Raw genomic sequence first — 19,296 nt, forward strand, 5'->3', positions numbered from 1 at the left:
GTCACCGCTGGTGCCAGGATGAAGTGTGAATTTGCATGTGCCATCAGCCCATGCTGACGAGGGCTGGCTTAGTTTCTTGGCCAAACCTTCCTCCTAGAAACTCAGTGTCCTGCATTAGATGACACTGGATTTCTGTTCTCCTTTGTGAAAAAGGAATTGATTCCCCTGGGGATTTTTTTTTTTTTTAAGTAACGGTGATGGCTTTTCCTCTCCCTTTATTCCCTCACTTATGCAGCAGCATCTGAGCAAAGTGAGTGACATTTTAATACTTTTGGGATGGTTTTGTTTTTTTAATGCCTGCTCTTTGCTGTTGCTGGACAATATTGAGCTGTAGCTCAGGAGGGTTTTAAAGCCAAGCAAAGCAGAGGGGCTCCCCGGTGGACCACTTCTTGCCAGCAGGGGCAAGGGATAGCCTTTTCTGTGTGGCTTCGGGGAGGGCAAATACAGCACCGTACCATCAAATTTATTAAAACAGAAGAAGAGTGGGGTTTTTTTTATTCAGTTTGTGGTTTTTATTAGCCAAGGTGGCCTAATTTGCTGCTTCTTGGCTGCCAGAAAGGTAGGAGGGAGTTTTGCTCACCCCGAGCACCCTCAGAGCCTGTGCCACTGCTGTGATGCCTCAGCATCATGCTCCCTTCTCTCCCCCTGCCTCCCTAAACACATCCCATCTCTCCGGAGCCTGGCTGGAACAGCGAGCAGCTGGCAGGTTGCTATCCCAGGGAAGAAGGCGAGTGGGATACAGAGCCATAAATTTCACCCCATATACACTCCCAGCCCCAGCAGTTCCCCGGGCTGCTGGTGGTTTGAGGGTGCAATGACTGTTCTTTATATATGATATCTAATAATGCTCTTTATTCTCTGTTTCTACCGTTTGAACTAGAAGCGGGGGAGGAGCAGCTCAACACCCACGGCTTAGCAGGTGGCCTTGGTGCTGGCAAAGCCTGTGCAGACATCTTGCTGTCCAGCCACCCGACCAGCGCTAACATGGAAAGGGAAGCAAGAGGATGGGCTACTGAAGAGGCTAAACAAGGCTCAGAAGGCAAAGGGAAATGGATAATGATGGCATTTCCCTTTGGGAAGCAGAGCTGGAAGAGGTGTCCTCATTTCTCCTGACCTTTTCAGGTGGCTATTAGGTGCCAGCTGGGTTTATTACACTCGCTTGATGAAAATCAAGAGATGATGCATCTGTTGCAGGAAGCAATCATGCAAATGCCCCAAGCTTTGATGTTCCCGGGGACACTTCGCTTAGCAGCCAGGGCAAACGGCAGAGCCTGTTTCCCAGCCTGTGCAGCCAATGCCAAATAAGCTGAAGCAGACACCTGCGTTTCAGGTGAGATGGCCTGAGCCTCTCCTGCCTTGTCTGCTTGCGCCCCATAGGGAACAGCAGCTTCTTCTCGGCTGCCCTCCCTATAGCGGGCAGTGCCCTGCTGCTTCAGGCCTTCAGCAAAGAGTAGCTTGGAGGATGCCCAGTGAACCTCATGCCCTCCCCATGCAAGAAAACAGTTGGTAACGGAGAACAGGGGTGTAAAACGTTGCAAACTGGTGCATCCCAATCTGTGCAGGGATGATGCTGCCTTCCCCAAAACCCCTCCAGAAACTCGGTGGTGCCATCATCTTGCTGAGGGTCTGCGAGAAGCAGCCTGTCCACAACCCCTGGGGTGATGGTGACCAGCTCTGGGGGCTGCTGGGATGCCCCAAACCTTTGCAGTGTCGTTTAGTGCTGATTTATTTATTAAGGCCACACTGAGAGGGCTTTGCTCTTCGCTGACAGGGGATTTAGCCAGAGGCAGAAGTGGCTGAGCAGGGGGATGTGGGCCAGGGTGAGCATCCCCTCCCCAAACCAACCCTGCCATCAGCCACCCCTCTGCTTCTAGTAGCTGAATGCAGAAATTGGGGATGAAAAAACCCACGTTGCTGTGTTTTAGCAGCCAAGTTTTAAAAATAAAGCTGCAGAGCAAGCACCCACATGTGTGAAATGGGGCACCTCTCGACCCAGGAGTGTGGGTGGTCAATGCATCTTCCCACAGGCTCCCAGGCTGCGTTTGGAGGGAAAAAACCACAATTAAATGGAAAAAAATGAAACTACGATCTTCTGCACAGAAGCACCTGCAGGAAAAGCAAGGGAGCAGCAATGGAGCAGCCCCGTAACTGCTCATGGCCCCTGGCAAGGCAAAGGATTTTGTAGTGGGGTGATGGAGGGAGGTGATTTTGGAGGAAGGGGCATGTGAAAGCACGGGAGACTGCTGCACACTGCTGGTCCTGGCTCAGCACCCACTGTGTCCCCCCCGAGCCGTGGGGCAGAGGCATTTCAAAGGATGCCATGGGACTGGCTGAACCTCCATCCTCCCCCCACCCTTCCCCCTGGGGAATTTGGGTTCCCTTGCCTACAAACCAAGTGGCCGACATGTCCCAGGACCCAGAATTTCCTACGCAAAGGCCAAAATTCATGTTTATTGTGGGTGCTGCACACCCGCCCGCCCTCCAGTTGCCTGTCATCCACCGGACCCACCATGATCCTGCCCGCAGCGGTGGCTCAGTGCCCAGGCATCTCCTCGACAGCGGATGTTCTGCTGCAGAAGCGGTTATAAATTAAGGAATTTTTTTTTTTTTTTCCCTCCTCATCCCTGCTAGGAGTCGTCATAGAGGGGGTTGTTGTAGTTGCCCCAGGAGCCGTAGTCGTGGTCATCCAAAAGCCTGCCGTAGGAGGAGTGCCTGCCAGAGGAAAGCAAACCACCCAGCATTACTGCTTGCTTTGGTGCTTTATGACTTATTTTACTGTGGGGTGAAGAAAAAAAAAAAAAAGGCAAAAAAAAAAAGCATGTACTAGGTTTGGGATATTTTAGCAGGAAGCATCAGGACAGCAAATAAGCCCAGGCAGGATTTTGCCCCTATTAAACCACACTGGGACATGTCAAGGAATTAAAAACAAGACCTTTGCTCATCTTAGTTGTTGTCAAAGCCTCATTAAAGATGCTCAGCACTGGGCCTTGCTGCTGTTTATTGTCTAAGTCACGGTGAGACCCGTGGTAGCAGCTTGCCCTAGGGATAATTACTGGTTATGACTATGCTGAACAGCGTCTCTGGCATTTGAGTGAGGCTGTTGTAAAATGAGGGAGAAAAATTCTGCTTTTCAATATAACGTGGTAGAAAATACAACCTTGCTGGGGTCTGCACATCACCCTGCTGGGCTTAGGGACAGCATTTCCCCAGGGCTTTGCCCCTGAGCATCACCCTTGAGGTGGTGAGAGGGGATGCAGCCTCGGGGAGGTGGGGGGGTGAGGTGTGGGGCACAGCTCAAGGACCCTGCCCCCAAAACAGCCTTACCTGATCTTGAGGTACGCTGCTGCCCCGAAAACCAGCACCACCACCACGATGACCGTCACAGTTATGGCCACGATGCTCCCTGCAGAGGGTCCAACAGAAAGGGCAGCACTCAGCCCCCCCAGTCTCAGCCCCACACCCCGGCCTGTCCTGGTACACCTGTACCAGCCGTCTCTGCCTGGGGGGAATATTCCCTCACCGCTTCCCAAAGCTCCTCCGGAGGATGCTGGGCATCCCTATATTTTTTGTAACAACCCCCTTCCCGTAAAGGCAGGGCAGGAGGACTGGGATAAACCATAGCTGGGCTTTGCTTGCGGACTATGGCCTGGCTCCTTGATGCTCTCTCAGCACCAGGCAGCATTTAGTGCTGAGCCAAGGCCAGAAAAACCTCCAGATCCCTCCCTTTTCTGGCCTTATGAAGCACTTCGGAGCTACCTGAGCTTGCGGAAGAGGACAGGAGAAAGCTGGCATCAGCTTAATGAGGTCTCCAGGAGGGAGAAGCAAAACCTACATCTTCCTAGCTCAGGCTGCACCCACCATCCAGGCACTTGTTTCCTCTCATCCTTAAATGTTTCAGCTCAAATTTACAGCTAAGGATTTTATTCACGCCTCCGGGCAACTGAGGTTTGGGATCTAGGACTCCCTGTCTCCACTGGTGGAACAGATGGTGCAGGCTTCTCCAGGGAAGCTCAGCTTTTGCTGAATGGTGCTCTCAGAAAGCTGCCTACCTCTTCCCTTCCCATCTGGGGGGTCTTCCCCTCTTAGATAAGCACCTTGAGGTTGACATTATTTCTACATATGCATATGGAGAGCGGTGGTGCTCACCTGCGCTCAAGGCGCGTGGGACCTCTTCCATGGTGATGCCAGTGGAGAGGGTGGTTTTGCCGGTGGCCGTGGCCTCGGCTGCAGGAGGGCTTGTTGCAGTCACTGGGGGGGATGTCAGCTCCACGGCCAGGCCTGATGCCATGGCCAGCGTCCCCCAGGAAGGGACATCCTTGGTCAGTGCCGGTGGCTGGGTGGTGCCAGAGCTCATGAGGACAGGTGGTGAGGACAAGACTGTCCCAGGGGATGAGTACAGGTCGCCGGTGGAGAGGGAAGAGGAGGAAGAGGAGGATGCAGCTGTACCACTGGGGCTGGGAGTTGTCCCCAAATCCACCCTGCCTCCTGCCAAGCTGGCGGTATTTGCTGTCCGAAGACCTGGGGCTGTCTCCAAGGTTGGTGGCACCAAGCTGGGGTTGGAAGCTACGGGTGGGCTGTCTGCTGCGGTGATGGTGGATGTGGTGGCATAGCTCACAGTGACAGAAGCAGAAGCAGGGGACAGTGCTGCCGCTGATGTGGCATTGTGGCCATCTCCCTCTGCCAGCCCAGAAGACGTCCCATCTCCAGCAGGTCCCGTGGACATGAGCAGCGAGGGCTGGCCAGGAGTTGGCGTGGGGACAGCTGCATCCCTGGAGCCCGGCCCCGCTGGGATCCCCTCGGAGGGGAAGGGGGGCCTGGCAGGGGTGAGGACTGATGCTGTGGGTTCATCACCCAGTCCTAGGAGCAAGACAAAGAGGAATTAATAATGGGGACATCCTTGGGGCAACTTGGGGTTTGGGAATGAAGCTGGGAATAAGTTTATCGTTTTTAAAATGCTGAGAGCCATCTGAAATGAAGAGATGGGAAATATATATACGTAGCTAGAGGTGAGGTTTAAACCAGACCAGTTGCCCTGGCATGGGTCAACAGCTTTTTTTCCCAAGGCTGGGATACCCCCTGTCCCCAAACACCCCCTCCATCTTCCCAGCATCTCCTCCCAGCAGCCAGCAAAGCAGCAGGGGAGCAAGCTCCTCCTCGGCAGCAACCACCACCGTGCAGCTGGGAATGATAACACAAGATGCCTCTTTCTCCTCTCCCCCCGTTTCCTTGTGCATTCATTCATTTGTCTCCATTTCTTAGCATGCAGATGAGTCATTTTTTCCCCTGTCCCCACCAGCAGGCTGCTAGGGCTTTTCTTCTCTCCCCTGCCAGCCCCTTCTGCTCTCTAGGGCTAAACTCTGCACTGGGCCAGCACCAGCAGCAAGATCCCTCAGCACAGCTGGGCCAAGGGAGGAGCATGCCAACACTAAGTGACATCGGGATGGATTTTTATTCTCATGCATTCATTTATTTACACCCCCAGAACATCACAAGCCCAGCATAGGGAAGAGCAAGGACTTGCTCCAGTACAAACAAGCCTCAATGAACTAATTCTGTGAGTGCTAAGGACAAAAAAAACCTCAGGAAAATGCTGGTTTTGTGGGAACCCTGAAGCCAAACTCCCACTTCTGTTCCAGAGACAGGAGTTTGGTGCTAACCTAGGTGAGAAACAAGAACACGGAGAGCACAGATGCCTATCATGGTAGGTCTTTGTGAGCAGAGCTTGCAGACCGTATGGGCATCGCTGGTGGGTACATAAAGGTTCTCTCCCCATCACCAAGCCACCCACCAAGCTAATGCTGTCCCTTCAACATCTAACTGAAATGCCACCCATGGAGGTGACACCCAAGGGAGCAAGGAAGGACCAGACCTGCACCAGAGATGGGTGCAGATGGGACAGAGCTGTTGCTGGCCCCACACACAACTCTTCATTGTGCATAAAGCTGCACCAAGGAGCAGTGGCACGGGAAGGACTCACATTTGGGAGCAAGGGCTGTGCAACACAGGGTTCCTCCAGCAAAGCCCCTCACTGCTGAGCACCCAGGAGAGCCACAAGGCTCCCAGGGCACGGACAGCACCTCACACTGAAGGAGAGATGAAAAGACCACCCGCGTGCAAAAATGGTGGGATGAAGCAGTGGTGAGCAGGGACTCACCAACCGGTGGTGTGGGGTGTTTTCAGCTGCCAGGGTAAACAGAAGACTGGTGGTGTCTACTACAGCTTTGCTCAGGCTGCACGCCTTCAGTGGAGGAGGACAGCAGAAGGGACATCTCAGCTGAGGACCTCCAGCTGGCTGCAGCAAGTGCTGGGTGCACAGCACATCCATCATGAAGGCATTTTCTGTTTAGACACTGCTAACGTGCTTGGCCAGGGATTCAAAGCCAGCTCTGGGAGGCTTCTACTAAAGCCCAAGGCATTTAGGAGCACAAGTCCATCGGATGCTTGACCCAGAGGATTTTTTCCCCCTGGCACTGTAGATACTGCTGTGATGGACCCCATTTCCCAGGCAGGAAAGTCTAGGAGGTGGGACTGAGGCCATGGGTGCTCTTCTCCCAGCAACAGGCACCTGGAGATGCCTCGGAACTTTCATGCTCCTCAGGCTCTCTGTCTGCTGAGGCGCAAGGCAGATAGACCTTGGGATAAGGAAGAGGAGATGGATGACAAGCTGGAGTCTGGTTACCAAACAAGCCACCTAGCTCAGCACCTATGGTTTCCATAGCCAGCCCTGCCACAGCAGCGGGGAAGCACCCAGGCATCCCATCTCCTCCTTCCCAGCTTTTCAAAACATACCAGGCTCCCACAAAGCTTCTGCTGTCAACAGGGCACTCTGAGGTTTCCTTATCCCAAGATGTTTACATCTCAGGCTTCCTGGTGAATACCTGGGAGTTACTGGCATGTGAACTTGAGCTGCAATACTGTCATAATCCCCAGCTGAAAAGCCGCTAGTTCGGATGAACGCACTGGTTTTCACAGCTTGGCTTCACCCACAGCATCTCCCCAGGACAAAGCCCGCCCACAGCACTGGCTCCATCCGACAAACCTGATGGGTCCCCATGCATCCCATTCCCTTTCTCCTGCAGAGGCTGGTGGCTCCCTCGATCAGTTCAGACACTGCAACACCATAAAACCAGATATTCCCCCCTGTGCTGCTCCATACTCTTGCATAGCTCTCCAGGCTGATGGACCACAGGCAGCAAGTGGCAGGTCCCATGCCAGGGGGGTGGGACGTCCAGAGCACCAGAGCACCCTCCAGGGACCCGCACCATTTGGTACATCACTTGCAGTGGCCAGAAACAAGATGCAAGAACCTGCCTCTTCAATGATACTGAGGTTCATGTGGTTGATTTGTGCCCTTTTCATTTTTACACCGACACCTCCCCTTGCCCTTTCTTGACCAGGTTGGAGTATCCCCATACAGTCTTCCCAACACGCTTGTTTGAGTGGCAGAGTACAAAGAAGGGAGGCTGCTGAAACTGCATCGCCTTTTTTAAAAGAAAGAAGGTACAAGTGCCACTTCGAGCACGTTAGCCCACAACCTCCCCCATCACAGGAGCCAAAGGTGCCATCACCCACAAGCTCAGGACAGCACAGCCCGCTGGTTTTCATGGCCAAGGGTGGGACATGAAATCCCTGGCTGGATTCATGAGGAACATCGGGCAACAGAGTCTTTCTCAAAGATTTAACACCATGGGCCTTCTGCAAGAGGTCTCTGCCAGAGAGCAGAGGGTCTGCTTTGGAGATGCATGGATGGAAAGGCGTATCAGCAATACAAGTAGATATCAAGGCATGAGTGAAGAACCCAGGTACTCTGGCCCAGCACTTCTGACCTCGGATGTTGGGCTAATTTCCCCCCCTGCCCCAATCTACACCAGTCAGCAGCGATGTGAGGGAGGTGCCCAGCTGACCTGACACGGCATTGCCAAAAGGAGCTCACAGCTCATGCATGCCCTGAGCACAACACTTGGGTGTTTTAAGAGGTTTGCACTGGAGATGGCTAATCCAGGGCAGAAATCAGCTGCTATGTGGAAACTGAGGGCACTAGAAATGCTGAAACCCCAACTGAGCATCCCTTCACCCTTGGTGCTCTTCAGATCAGGGTGCAACACCCACGTATTTTGGTAAAATAACCCTTTCTCCATCACACCTTGGCTCAGATGTGCCACTTCAACACATAGCAGAGCCTGCAGCCCATAGCGTGTCGCACTTTCCATCAAGCACAGCAGAAGCATCCCAGGGCTGGTAGCACCTGGACAGTTTATTACCTCTCTAAATGTAGGTGCTTCCAGTCTCTCTGGGACACAGGCAGCTTGCCACCTCTCTGCAAAGCCATCCTGGTACCCCACATTGCTTGCTTGTGCTTTGGGGTCAGCAGAGCTCATGATCTGCTTGAACTTTGGAGGCAAACCAACAGGGACCTTCAAAAGCTGGCTATACTGCCAGCTGGGATGAGTCAGGAAGTTTCCGATAATATCTAAAGGGTATACATTCAGAGGGCGAGCCAAAACCGGCTGCAGGAACAATCCTTGGCCACTGGCTGAGCGCTCCCAGCCAAGCAGGTCACAGGTCACAGGAACATTTCCCAAGGGAGCAAGTGCAGCCGAAGGCAGCTCACTGCTCAGCTCAGCCCTGGCTTTCCCCATCTCCCCCTGCTCCTGCAGCATCTTTGCCAGCCAAGCTTTGGTTTCCAGGTCGATTGGGCTGCATTAACCTCCGCTAGCAAGCCCTGCCTGTGCCAGCCCTCTGCTATGCTCTTGTTCCTCCCCCCGAGCCACCATCTCCATCAGGTTATCTGGGACCCGGCTCTCACCCACAGCACATCACCCCCCCACATACAGGCTGTGCCCCTGCGCGCAACAGCAAAAGCCCAGCTGGGACCCTGGAGGCAACGCAGGCTGCTTCTGAACCGGGTTAGGATGAGGGGGAGAAAAAGGACATGGCTGAGGACCCCCTTGGCTGATAGCTCCACGCATCCTCACGCCACTGCACCCAGCTCCTGGACAGGCTGCCCCACAGGTGGGTGCTGCCTGTCCCCGCAGAGCTGGGTGGCCAGAAGAGCACCCAGCAAGCCCAGTCATCTACCAACACATCCAGAAAGGAAAAGAAAAGCCAAGGTGGGGGTTTTCTTCTTTTACCAGCACCTGGTCTGTAGGAGTTGCAGCTGTGAGCAGGAACCAGAGCAGTGCGCTGGAATAAGGGACAAAAAAAAAAAACCACACTAGAAAACTTCTTTTAGGACCACATGACTTCAAAGGCTAAAAAAATCTTCAAACATGGGTTTGTCAGAGGGACCAAAGGATGTTAGCTGTGAAAGGATACTGAGGATAGCTCAGCCCTGAGGAATTTGCCCATCTAATTCACTTAAGGCAGTTGAGCACCCTGCTAGAATCCAGCTCAGAGCAGACAGGCAGGGGACTGCCAGGACAAGGAAAACAGCGGTGTCACACTTTGCCACCCCACAGGAGCTTCCAAAGGTCCTTCTTCTAGATTGCCTTCCCTAGGAGTATGGAAAACAGCCAAGAAAAAGAAAAACCCAAACCCCTATAATTCAAATATCTCACTCTTAGGGATTACTAACCCTGATCACCTGCCACCCCAAGGCATGACGCTCCCACCTGATGGGTTACCTCCTTCTGCTACCTGCGTGCTCTTCTGGCTTCTGCGAGCACCACAGAGGTGGGGGTCTCACCCTGGCAGGAGTTGAACACTCGTGCTCTGCTCGGGAAGCAGCTGCCGGACCTGGCTGGCAGCCTCCCCAGCAATGCATTTCTGAGGTACTCCAGAAGCAATTGCAGCAACCTTTTAAATTGTTCTGCCAGCTGAAAGATGGCATAAAAACCAAGGGAACATCTCCAGCCCAAGTGAATGACATCAGATGGAGCAGCCGTGCCACAGCAAACAAACATCCACTGATAAAGCAGAGATGGAGCTTTTAACGAGCTTCACTTTATGACTCATCACATCTGATGTAACTACCAGAAGGTCCACATGACCTCACCCACACGCCACATGCCTACTCTCAGCCTGAATTAACTAAGGCACCCGTACCCCAGCTGCAGGAGGTGATGCTCCTCTAGCAGCCGAGGTCTCAGGGATAATAAAAGTTTCTGCACCATGAATATTATTTTTGCCTCCCTCCCAGCAGCTTGCCCTGACTGTACTTGCACGAGGAACCAAACCACCCTTTCTGAACAAGAGAAAGCAACAGAAGGAGACTAAGCCACTGCAACCAGAAGGTCTGTGGAGCACCCACAGCATGCTGTGCTGGTGCAGCAAGGTCAGGTACCACTTTCCGTGCCAGCTCAGCAGCTGCTTCTGGGGCAGGCACTAACAAAGGCATATGACTAAGGCCACACCTAAGCTATAGACTAAGGACCATACTACTCCTTAAAGCAAAATTCCCTATTAATTTCACCATAGACCCACAAGATCTAGGCAGAGTAGGCAAAGAAGGATGCTGATAGAGCCTCATCCTCTGCTCAAGATAAGGAAATACATTGTCTGGGGTCAACACAGGAGATAATTAGAAGCAGCATCAGAATGTTAAAGATGAACAGGTTAGAGACAACTTACACACAACACAGATCTAAGTACCACCCGGCACTACAGGGACATACAGCCTGTATGTATGTGTGTATGTACACCACCACCCCCAGACAGCTAAGACAAAAAGCTGAAGCCTGAGCTTCAGTGAAGGTCCTGACCCTGTCGGCAGAGGGTGCGTGGATCGGGGGTCCCAGGAGAGGCTTGTTGGGGTGCTCAGGGGCTGTTAGCGCAGCTGGGGCTCCAGCATAAAAGCTGGTGGCTGGAGCTGTGTCCTTTCTGTACAGTATTGCTGGGAAAAGTGTTATGGATGATGATTTATAAATGATGGTATTAGGGGAGGAAAGCATGTGCATGGAGTGAGGTTCTCTTTCAACGTTTTTAGAGGAGTAACCGGACCCTAAAGGCTAAGGTAAGCTGGTGTGGCTCACTCTGGATGATGTGTTTGATGGTGCACAATCTTCTTTGACCTTCTACAGGTCATTTCTTATGCTGCTTCTCACCGTGTAATGATGATAGAGCATCCCTGCCTGCTCTGGTCCTGCAGTATGCGTTGGTTTATTACCAGGTTAAATGATGCAGAGCAGTAAAACAATTTATGTTTAAATATAGGGTGAGGACTTCCTGTTCATGACCTTGTTGGCTTGGCTTTGGTTTCTGTAGCTGGGGATTCCCATACCTTGTGCTGTTATTCTGCAGTTCCCTTCCCCCTTGTTCGTGCTCAGGTGCGATTGTGCTGTTGCTTCTTAGCAATAGAACTGCTAGCATCTGACTGTGGACGGCAAAAGGTCTCCTTGTTGTGGCTGAGGCTAAATAAAACTGGTTTTTGCTTTGGGTTCAACTTGTTTTTCAAGCTGCTCAGCACGGGGCTGCCTCACCTTTTCTGTCGCTATGTAATTTAGGCTTTGGTGTTCACCTCCCTCTTCGCTGGTTGGAGGGCCCTGGCTGCAGTAAATAAGGCTCTGATTGAGCTCTGTACTGGTATGGCAGAAGTAAGAGGGAGGATGTGGTCGTTGTCTTGGGCTTTGAGCTTCTGCCTCTGTGCTTCTAGGGCACTGTTGCAGAGCCCTGCCGTGTTATCCCCAATAAATAAGGATGATGGGGTGGTCTAGGGGCAGCTCTGCACACCAACGAGCTTTCCACGCCATCCCAGAGGCAACATCCAGCAGGGTTGGTACCGGGAAATGGTAAATCCTGGGGACATGTCTGGCTGCTGTCAAGCTTCCATAAGTAAACCAGGGCCACTGTGGTGGCTCCAGGTCTGTAGCAAAGCTCCGGCACTGCATGTGCATGCTGGTGACCTCTAATACTAGCAGGACCACCCCTGGGTGATGCGCTGCTGCTTGCTTGGCTCCTGCTGTTGCCAGCTTTCCGATGGCAGGTTGTGTGGGTGAGGGTATAAAACCGGTTGCGAGAGGAGGAAGAACCCAAGTGAGAACACCAGGGGCCAGAAACATCAACAGGTAAAAGGCAAAGCTATCTGATAATGGCGTAAAGAAGCCAAGGCTGTCAGACCAAATAAATTAGCAGTTGCTCTGATTTACTGCTGAGCTGTACTGGCTTCCTGTGTGATTGGTTTTGCATGGTCGTTAAGTGGTCTAGGTCTAATTGCTCTGAAGCCTAAAGCTTTCCGTAGCTAAGAGGAACAGCGTGGCAATGGAAATCTTTGTGCTGTCTCCACGTGTCCCTCGCCATCCAGAGGCCCCATCCCTGAGGGAGAGGCTGTCCCAAACATGCAGCTGGCCAGGGCACCCTGGGGATGTCCCTTGGCAGCCCTCCTTGAGGATGCAGCCCTCCACCAGAGAGTTGCTACTGAGCAAATCCACCTGTATCAACCCCCTGGATGTAGGGGCTGTACCAGCATCTCCTGCGGATGCCTGGCCTGCCTCTTGTGAAAGGCAAGAGCAAAATCCCCACGCCCAAACGCGTCAAGGCGGGGGCTTTGGGCAAGCCAGAGAGGAGAGGCTCCAGGTGAGGTCTTTGCTGGCTGGTGGGTCACAACCTGGTTTGGGAGCAGCAGATGCTGCTCCTATTGCATGGGAGTAAGGAGCCAGTGTGGAGGAGCCCTGGCTCACTCTTGCACGCTCTTCAAACCCTGAGGAAAGCTGTTGCAAGCAGATGGCTCTTGAGGAACCAGGTGGACAGCTTCACCACCCTGCAGTCACCGCTCTTCCCAGAGAAAAATGCTAATGCTGACTTTTAAAATAAAGGCAGTTGCCTGCATGTTGCATGGTCCCTATGACCAGCTCTTCCTTGCCTGGGGTGAGTGACCAAGTCCTTCTCAGGCAACCATCTCCCGGCATGGCCAAACCCAGCAACAAGGGCTGTTGGGTGCCCAGCAAACCTACCCTTCACAGCAGCTGCAGGGCTGGGTGGCCACACCACCCTCTGTGCAAAGAAAACATGATGTTTCCCTCCACAAAGCTAAGCGTTGCTTAATTATTCAACTCATGAAGCACTTGATCCTGAAGTTGCAATGATATTATAGCAGAGAAGGAGGTGAAGAGGAGCCTTCAGAGGTTTTTCTCCTGCTGAGTGACAAAGCAACCTGTGGCTACGGGTCAACCCATGCAGCCAGAGGTGTCTGCTGAGGACCTGGGGTGGAAGGCCTCTGCGTTCCTGGAGAACCCCTGACTGGCAGGGCCCTCTGTCCCCCTTGGGGTGGGGTGTGCTGGCAGGCGGTCACCTGCCTTGGTGGCGTTAGCCAATTGCTGGGCCTAAGGAGGCTGCTGGGCAGCGTGGGAACTGTTCCTCTTGGTGCCGCCTTCTGCCCTTATTAAGAGCAAGAGTTTGCAGCACCAGCTTCTTCCTAAAATTATTTTTGCTTGATATAAATAAAAAAATACTTTAGATATCACATGTTATATTTCTGAAATGCGCAAATATGCGTATGCTGTGCTTATTTCCCTGGGATGTTGCACCACCAGAGGAGGAGCCGTGTCAGCTCCTTGGGCTGGGAGGCTGGCAGAGAGACCTGCCTGTGCAGTTGGGCTAGGACCCCCTCAAAATGCATTTTCCCGGGCAGATATCTTTGATATGGCTCTTGAGCTGCCCAGGTGTGTTGCAAACAGCAGTTCTGCCCAAGTGAACAAACACCAGTTAATTTTCCTGGCTGGCTGCTAATTACGGCTTCTAGGTGCAGCTTTAAACATGCACCAGCCCCATCCCAGCCTGCCCCAAGAGGGGAAGCAGTTGGGTTCAGCAGAGGGGGTTTTGAGCATCCTTTGGGATTAGAAGCTGAAGCTGTTGCTTGCTTGTTTAGGCTGGGAGTGAATAATTAACTACCCATCTCCCCTGTGCTCCAGCTCACATAGAGGTGAGTGGGGCCAGGAGTGCTGAAAACAGCCTGTGGTGCCCCCAAAAAGCAGCTTTTCCCCCCTGGAAGCTCCTTGCAGAAGCACCCAAAGCCTTTAAAGCTGAAAGGTCCCTTTTGCAGGGACGTTAAAATGCCTCAGCCACTGGAGCAGGGTGAATTGCTATATGGGAGAGCAGGCTTGGGGCTGCGGCGACCAGGTGTGCGTATGGGGCTGGGCATCACTTCAGGAAAGCAAAGCAGGTTTGAATTTACATCCCGAGTAAGAAGTAATAACAGGATAAAAACTTCCTTGTGCAAGTTGCCATTATTTCATTATGTGGCCAGGCAAAGCTCAGCCCTGTATTACTCCTACCCAGTGACGTCCTCTTTATCACTAAGCCCCAAAGAATGAGCTTGAAACGTATTTAAATCATGCTTTTTTTTTTTTTTTCTCATGGGTGATAAATACATATCTTTAAGTGTTATTTTGATGGGACAAAAAAGTTGTAGAAAGTACCCGAAAGATCTGGGGCTTTGGGGGTGTTTGGGAGCAGCCCGAGAGCTGCGGGACTGTACTCCAGGGAAATATTTCCTGGCTTTTCTGCCAAGCATTGGTGCTTTAGAGAGGGATGGTCGTGGGAACAGCTTCGGGTTTGGCCCAGGCACTGGGAAAAACCCGCCTCCCAACCCCAAAGTGGCTGAGGGCTGACTCCCAGCAGCGGCTGGCTGCTCTGGAGCCACTCGCCAAGGCGGCGGCTGAATCGGGGCCAGGCAGAAGCCCGCAAAGGAGGTGAGCAGCATCCCCAGCATCCCTGCGGAGCAAAATGTAGGTTCATCCCCATCCCTCCCAAATGCGCTTGTTTGGAAAGTACAGAAAGAAGAGCATATTGGCAAACTCCCCTTTCCCAAGGAGAAGGATTTAGCTGGTTCTCCCTCCTCTTGCACCAGTGGGGTCACTGAACAGGGGAAGGTCTCCCACAAGGTGATGTGGTCCAGGATGATGCTTTGCTGTCCCCACAGATGTGACCTCCCCAGCTGCCGGTGTGGGACCGCGGCTGCTGGCTGTGGGTTTCCACAGGGAGCTCAAAACCTCGCCCAGCCTTGCCCCTCGCGCTGCTGCATGCTGGTGGCAGTTTCACAGCAGCTTTGCCCAGTGTGTTTTTCCTTGTGCACGTCCCCGTCGCTTGGTTATGCAAGTGTGCTTTTCATGTTTCTGATCAAGCAGCTCTTTGTGGTGTTTATTAAAAACCCAGTTTGGACAGAGGGATAACCTGTGCCTGCTGTCATTTGAAAGTCCTCACTGTTGGGCTGGCCGGGGACCGAACTGTCTCCTCTGACTGTTGTAGTGGGGGGAAAAATGTCAAATCGGGGCGTTTCTATGAAATGGGGGCATGAAATTGCCGGGGGGCAGGTGGAGGGAGATGCCTTTGGCTGGTTGGAAAAGCACCAGGCGCTGGGTGTGCAGAAGCATCTGCTCAAGGCTGGGGCGAGTGATAAAAGCTGCTTCAAAGCAGTGACCGTGCTGGGAAGGGGGGTGCGAGGCTGGGGGGGTTGTGCCAGCCCGGGTGGGGGGCTGCCACCAAGGAGCTGCTGGCGGTCCCCTGAAGTTGTCCTGCTGCACCCCGGCTTCAGGCCAGCCAGGGACCCCTCTGTGGGGCAGGGGTCGAGGAAAAGAGGGGCAGAGCCCCTCTCGCCTGGCCCCACGGGTGTCGGGGCTGCGGTTGGGAGCAGTGGGGGTGCCGGCTGTGTGGAGCCCGTCCCCGGGCATCCTGCCTCTGCCGCCAGGGAGCCGGGCTGTCCCCGGCAAGGGGGGGGGTCTGCCCTCCCACCCCCACGCACGGCTCCCAGCCCACCCGCGGGGCTCCCCGGTACCGGTACACACCCCACCCGCCCCCCCCCCCCCCAGCCCGGTGCAGCGGTGGGCGCTTACCTGCCGGGAGGAGGAGGAGGGCGAGGAGGAGGCGGCAGCAGCAGCCCATGGTGCCGGCGGCGCTGGCAGCCGCGGCGGGAGGGACGCCCCGGCCGGCCCCGCTCCGGCCCCCGCCGCCGCCCCGCTCCGGCAGCGGCCCCGGGCGGACAGCGGCACCTGCCGGCACCGGGCACCGGCGGGAGGGGCGGCTGCGGCAGCGGCGAGGGGCTGGGGCGGCCGCTGGGGCTGGGTGCCTGCCCCGGCGTGGGGGGCACTGGGGCTGGGTGCCTGCCCCGGGGGGGGCAACTGGGCCCCCAGCAGCGGGGCTGGGTGCTGAGCACCGCACCGGAGCATCACGGAGCCGGGTGCTCGGGTGCCCGCTGTGCCCCGTGCCTTCCCAGGGCCACGCCGGCTCCTGCCTGGGTACAACTTAACGGTTGTAAAGAAATTAATGCACCTTGCCAGGGCATCCCTCTGCTCTCGGGGGTCGGGGGACAGAGGCCCCCTCCTGCCATGGCTGGATGGGGTTGCGCTGCCTGCCCTCACTGCTCAGCATCACATCAGGGGGTCCGGGGGGCACCCCAGGTACATGCATCAAGGGGACACAGGCAGCCAGCGCCCTGCCTTTCCACGGCACGAACGGCTCCCTAAAAGCAGCTCCCGGTGCCCGAAGCACCCAGCCAGGAGATGCCTGTGGCACAGCAAGATACAAGTGCCATTTTTTATGCCTTTCCTTCTGGAAAGCGCTTTGCTGCGGATGGAATGTTCTCAGGCCAAGCTCATCTTCTCCAGGCTTTTGCAGGCTCATGATGGACAAGGATGTCAGCAAGCCCAGGCCGCGGCCAGGCTGTCTTTAACGGGGTTATGCAGCCATCTATTCTGTCGCATCATGTGGCAGTTTCTCGGGATGGATCCTGGCCCCGGGCCTAAAACAGCAGGACACAAATTCCAAGTCTGCTGGCATTTCTGGAGCGGCCAGGATACCGGCTGCCTTGCTGTACGTCGGGCAGCATCAGCATCACAGGTCTCCTTGAAACCTTTTCTCAGCTTAGGAGGAAGAAAAATAATGCTGTTATCCTGCGGGAACTTGGCGCCATGGGAACCGTGTGGCAATTTCCCTGCCCCTGGTTTCCCACGCTTTTTTTTTACTTTCTTTTGCAGAAGGTGCTGCGTGTTCCCATGAGCAGGAGGTTTCCGAGGAGAGGGCAGGACAGGGCACAGCCACCACCCCCTGCCGTGGTGCTGGGTGCCTGGGTGGGGTGCTGGGGTGCCAAGGGCTGGGCTGTGTGAGCCTTGAAGGCCCCTGCCAGGCATCCTTGGGCTCCAGCTGCCATCTGCTGGCTACCTCTGTCTGGTCTCATCAGCATGGTCACCCCTACCTGGTCTCATTGGCATGGTCACCTCTGCTTGCACCCATCAACATGGACACCTCAGCATGGGTCACCTCTGCCTGGTCTCATCAGCATGGTAACCACTACCTGGTCTCATTGGCATGGCCACCTCTGCACAGCCACCTCAGTAGAGCCATATCTGCCTGGTCTCATTGGCATGGTCACCCCTGCACAGCCACCTCAGTAGAGTCACACTTGCCTGGTCTCACCAGCATGGCCATCTCTACTTGCACACATCAACATGGACACCTCAGCATGGTCACCTCTGCACAGCCACCTCAGTAGGGCCACACCTGCCTGGTCTCATCAGCATGGCCACCTCTGCCTGCACTCATCAACATGTGACTCTGCTGAGGTGTCCACCTGCATGGTCATCCCTGCCTGCTCTCATCAGTATCGTCACCTCTGCCTGGTCTCATTGGCATGGTTACCTCTGCACAGCCACCTCAGTAGGGCCACACCTGCCTAGTCACACCTGCCTGGTCTCATCAGCATGGCCATCTCTACTTGCACCCATCAACATGGACATCTCAGCATGGTCACCTCTGCCTGGTCTCATCAGCATGGTCACCACTGTCTGGTCTCATCTGGCATGGTCACCTCTGCACAGCCACCTCAGCAGGGCCACACCTGACTGATCTCACCAGCATGGTCACACCTGTTTAGCCACGTCTGCCTGGTCACCTCTGCCTAGTCTCACTGGCATGGTCACCCCTGCATAGCCACCCCAGTAGGGCCACATCTGCCTGGTCTGATCAGCATGGCCATGTCTGCTTAGCCACCTCTACTTGCACCCATCAACATGGACACCTCAGGAGGGCCACACCTGCCTGGCCACCTCTGCCTGGTCTCATTGGCAAGGCCAGCTCTGCCTGGCCACATCTGGGGTTGACACCCACTTGGCCACACAGGTCCCTGGGCCTCCCTCAGGGAAGGTGTGATACTCATGGTGACAGTGAGAGCAGAGGACACAGGGCCAGCAAAAGGTGCCTTTTTGGAGATACCTTCTGCCAGTCCTTCCCTGCTCCTACTGGAGAATGGAACCCATTGCCTCTGGTGACACCTCCAGGGTCTTTTAAAATCCCTTTGAAATGCTTTTTCTCCCCAGTTTTGTCCAGATATGAAGGATGCTGAAGGGAAACCATTTTCTTTTGGTGGGCACAAGCATCCAGCTCCTTGCTTTTGCCCGCCCCACCAGGATGAAGCCAGCTTCTCTTAGCTGGCACCATGTCACATCCAGGTGCCAGTTGCCAGTCTCCCCAGTCTTGCCCAGGTCCCTGCTGTCCCCACTGGAGCTTTGCAGCGTTGCTCTGATGGTTTAGCACCCATGGTCTGTTTTTGGGGGGCCAGGGCTGGGCTCTCCCCCTGCGGCCAGCTGGGAGCTGGGGTAGCCGTGAGCCGAGGGATCTGCAGCACCGGCACGCCGGAGCTTGCAGCTGAGTTTTTTGGCTTGCCGGGGCTACGGAAGCTCGCTCGCACCCTGGCCGGTGGCCAAATGGCATGGCTGGGTGGCTGCCAGCACCTGCATTAATAGCTGCCAGCTTGCGGTTTGAGGTCACCCGTTCTTTCCAGTCTTTCATTTCCCCCCACCTCAGAACCCTCCACTCCCTTATTTCATGCCTGTAACGCCCCCGAGCAGGCAGCAGCCCCGCCACCCCTCCCTGCCTGCGCTCCTTTCTGCCCAGTAAAGCCCTTTTGCTTTCCTTGGGGCCAGAACAGCATCAGCTCCCGGCGCTGAATCCCTGCTGAGCATCCCCAGATGCCAGGAGGTGACATGCCAGCATCCTGGGGGACACCCTCAACCCCACAGGACTCTCCTGCTCCTCAGGACATCGCCTGGGGGACCAGAAACACTGTCCCAGCCACCCCAAGGCCAAAATACCCACCCCAAGGCCAACGTGCAGGAGGCTTGTGCCAAGGCACAGCCCCTCACAAAATAATTTGTGGCTGCCGTCATCCCCCGCTAAGGGCTTTGGAGGGTGTTTTATAGCAGCTCGCTAGGAATAAATTTCCCTTTCCGTAACACGCTGCTCAGGGATAAATGGCTCTGGGGAGGTGAGGCCAGGCTCGCCCACTATCCCTTTGGGCAGGGGAACGCCCGGACCCCCCCGCCTGGAAAGCAAGATGGGGGGGTCCCTCTGGCTCCCCGAATCCCCAGGGAT

At 54.8% G+C, this 19,296-nt stretch overlaps 1 protein-coding gene across 1 annotated transcript; it reads right to left on the reverse strand.

The window, feature by feature from the left end:
- Window positions 1–488: 488 nt before the first annotated feature.
- PARM1 (prostate androgen-regulated mucin-like protein 1) lies at window positions 489–15,904 on the reverse strand. Its single transcript, XM_055700835.1, has 4 exons — window positions 15,765–15,904; window positions 4,147–4,857; window positions 3,325–3,403; window positions 489–2,712 (listed from the first exon to the last, which is right to left on the reverse strand). Exons 1-4 carry the CDS (start codon window positions 15,811–15,813, stop codon window positions 2,628–2,630), a joined length of 924 nt encoding a protein of 307 aa, XP_055556810.1. The 5' UTR covers window positions 15,814–15,904; the 3' UTR covers window positions 489–2,627.
- Between the last annotated feature and the right edge of the window lie 3,392 nt (window positions 15,905–19,296).

This window comes from Falco cherrug, chromosome 1 (genome assembly GCF_023634085.1).
Source record: "Falco cherrug isolate bFalChe1 chromosome 1, bFalChe1.pri, whole genome shotgun sequence".
In the NCBI taxonomy this organism is placed as follows: Eukaryota; Metazoa; Chordata; class Aves; order Falconiformes; family Falconidae; genus Falco; species Falco cherrug.

Coding starts and splice junctions, on each gene's coding strand:
- PARM1 (XM_055700835.1), bottom strand. CDS start 15,813: ATGGGCTGCTGCTGCCGCCTCCTCCTCGCCCTCCTCCTCCTCCCGGCA. Junction 4,858..15,764: donor CCTCCTCCTCCTCCCGGCAG/GTAAGCGCCCAC, acceptor TCTTGCTCCTAG/GACTGGGTGATGAACCCACA. Junction 3,404..4,146: donor CCCACGCGCCTTGAGCGCAG/GTGAGCACCACC, acceptor GACCCTCTGCAG/GGAGCATCGTGGCCATAACT.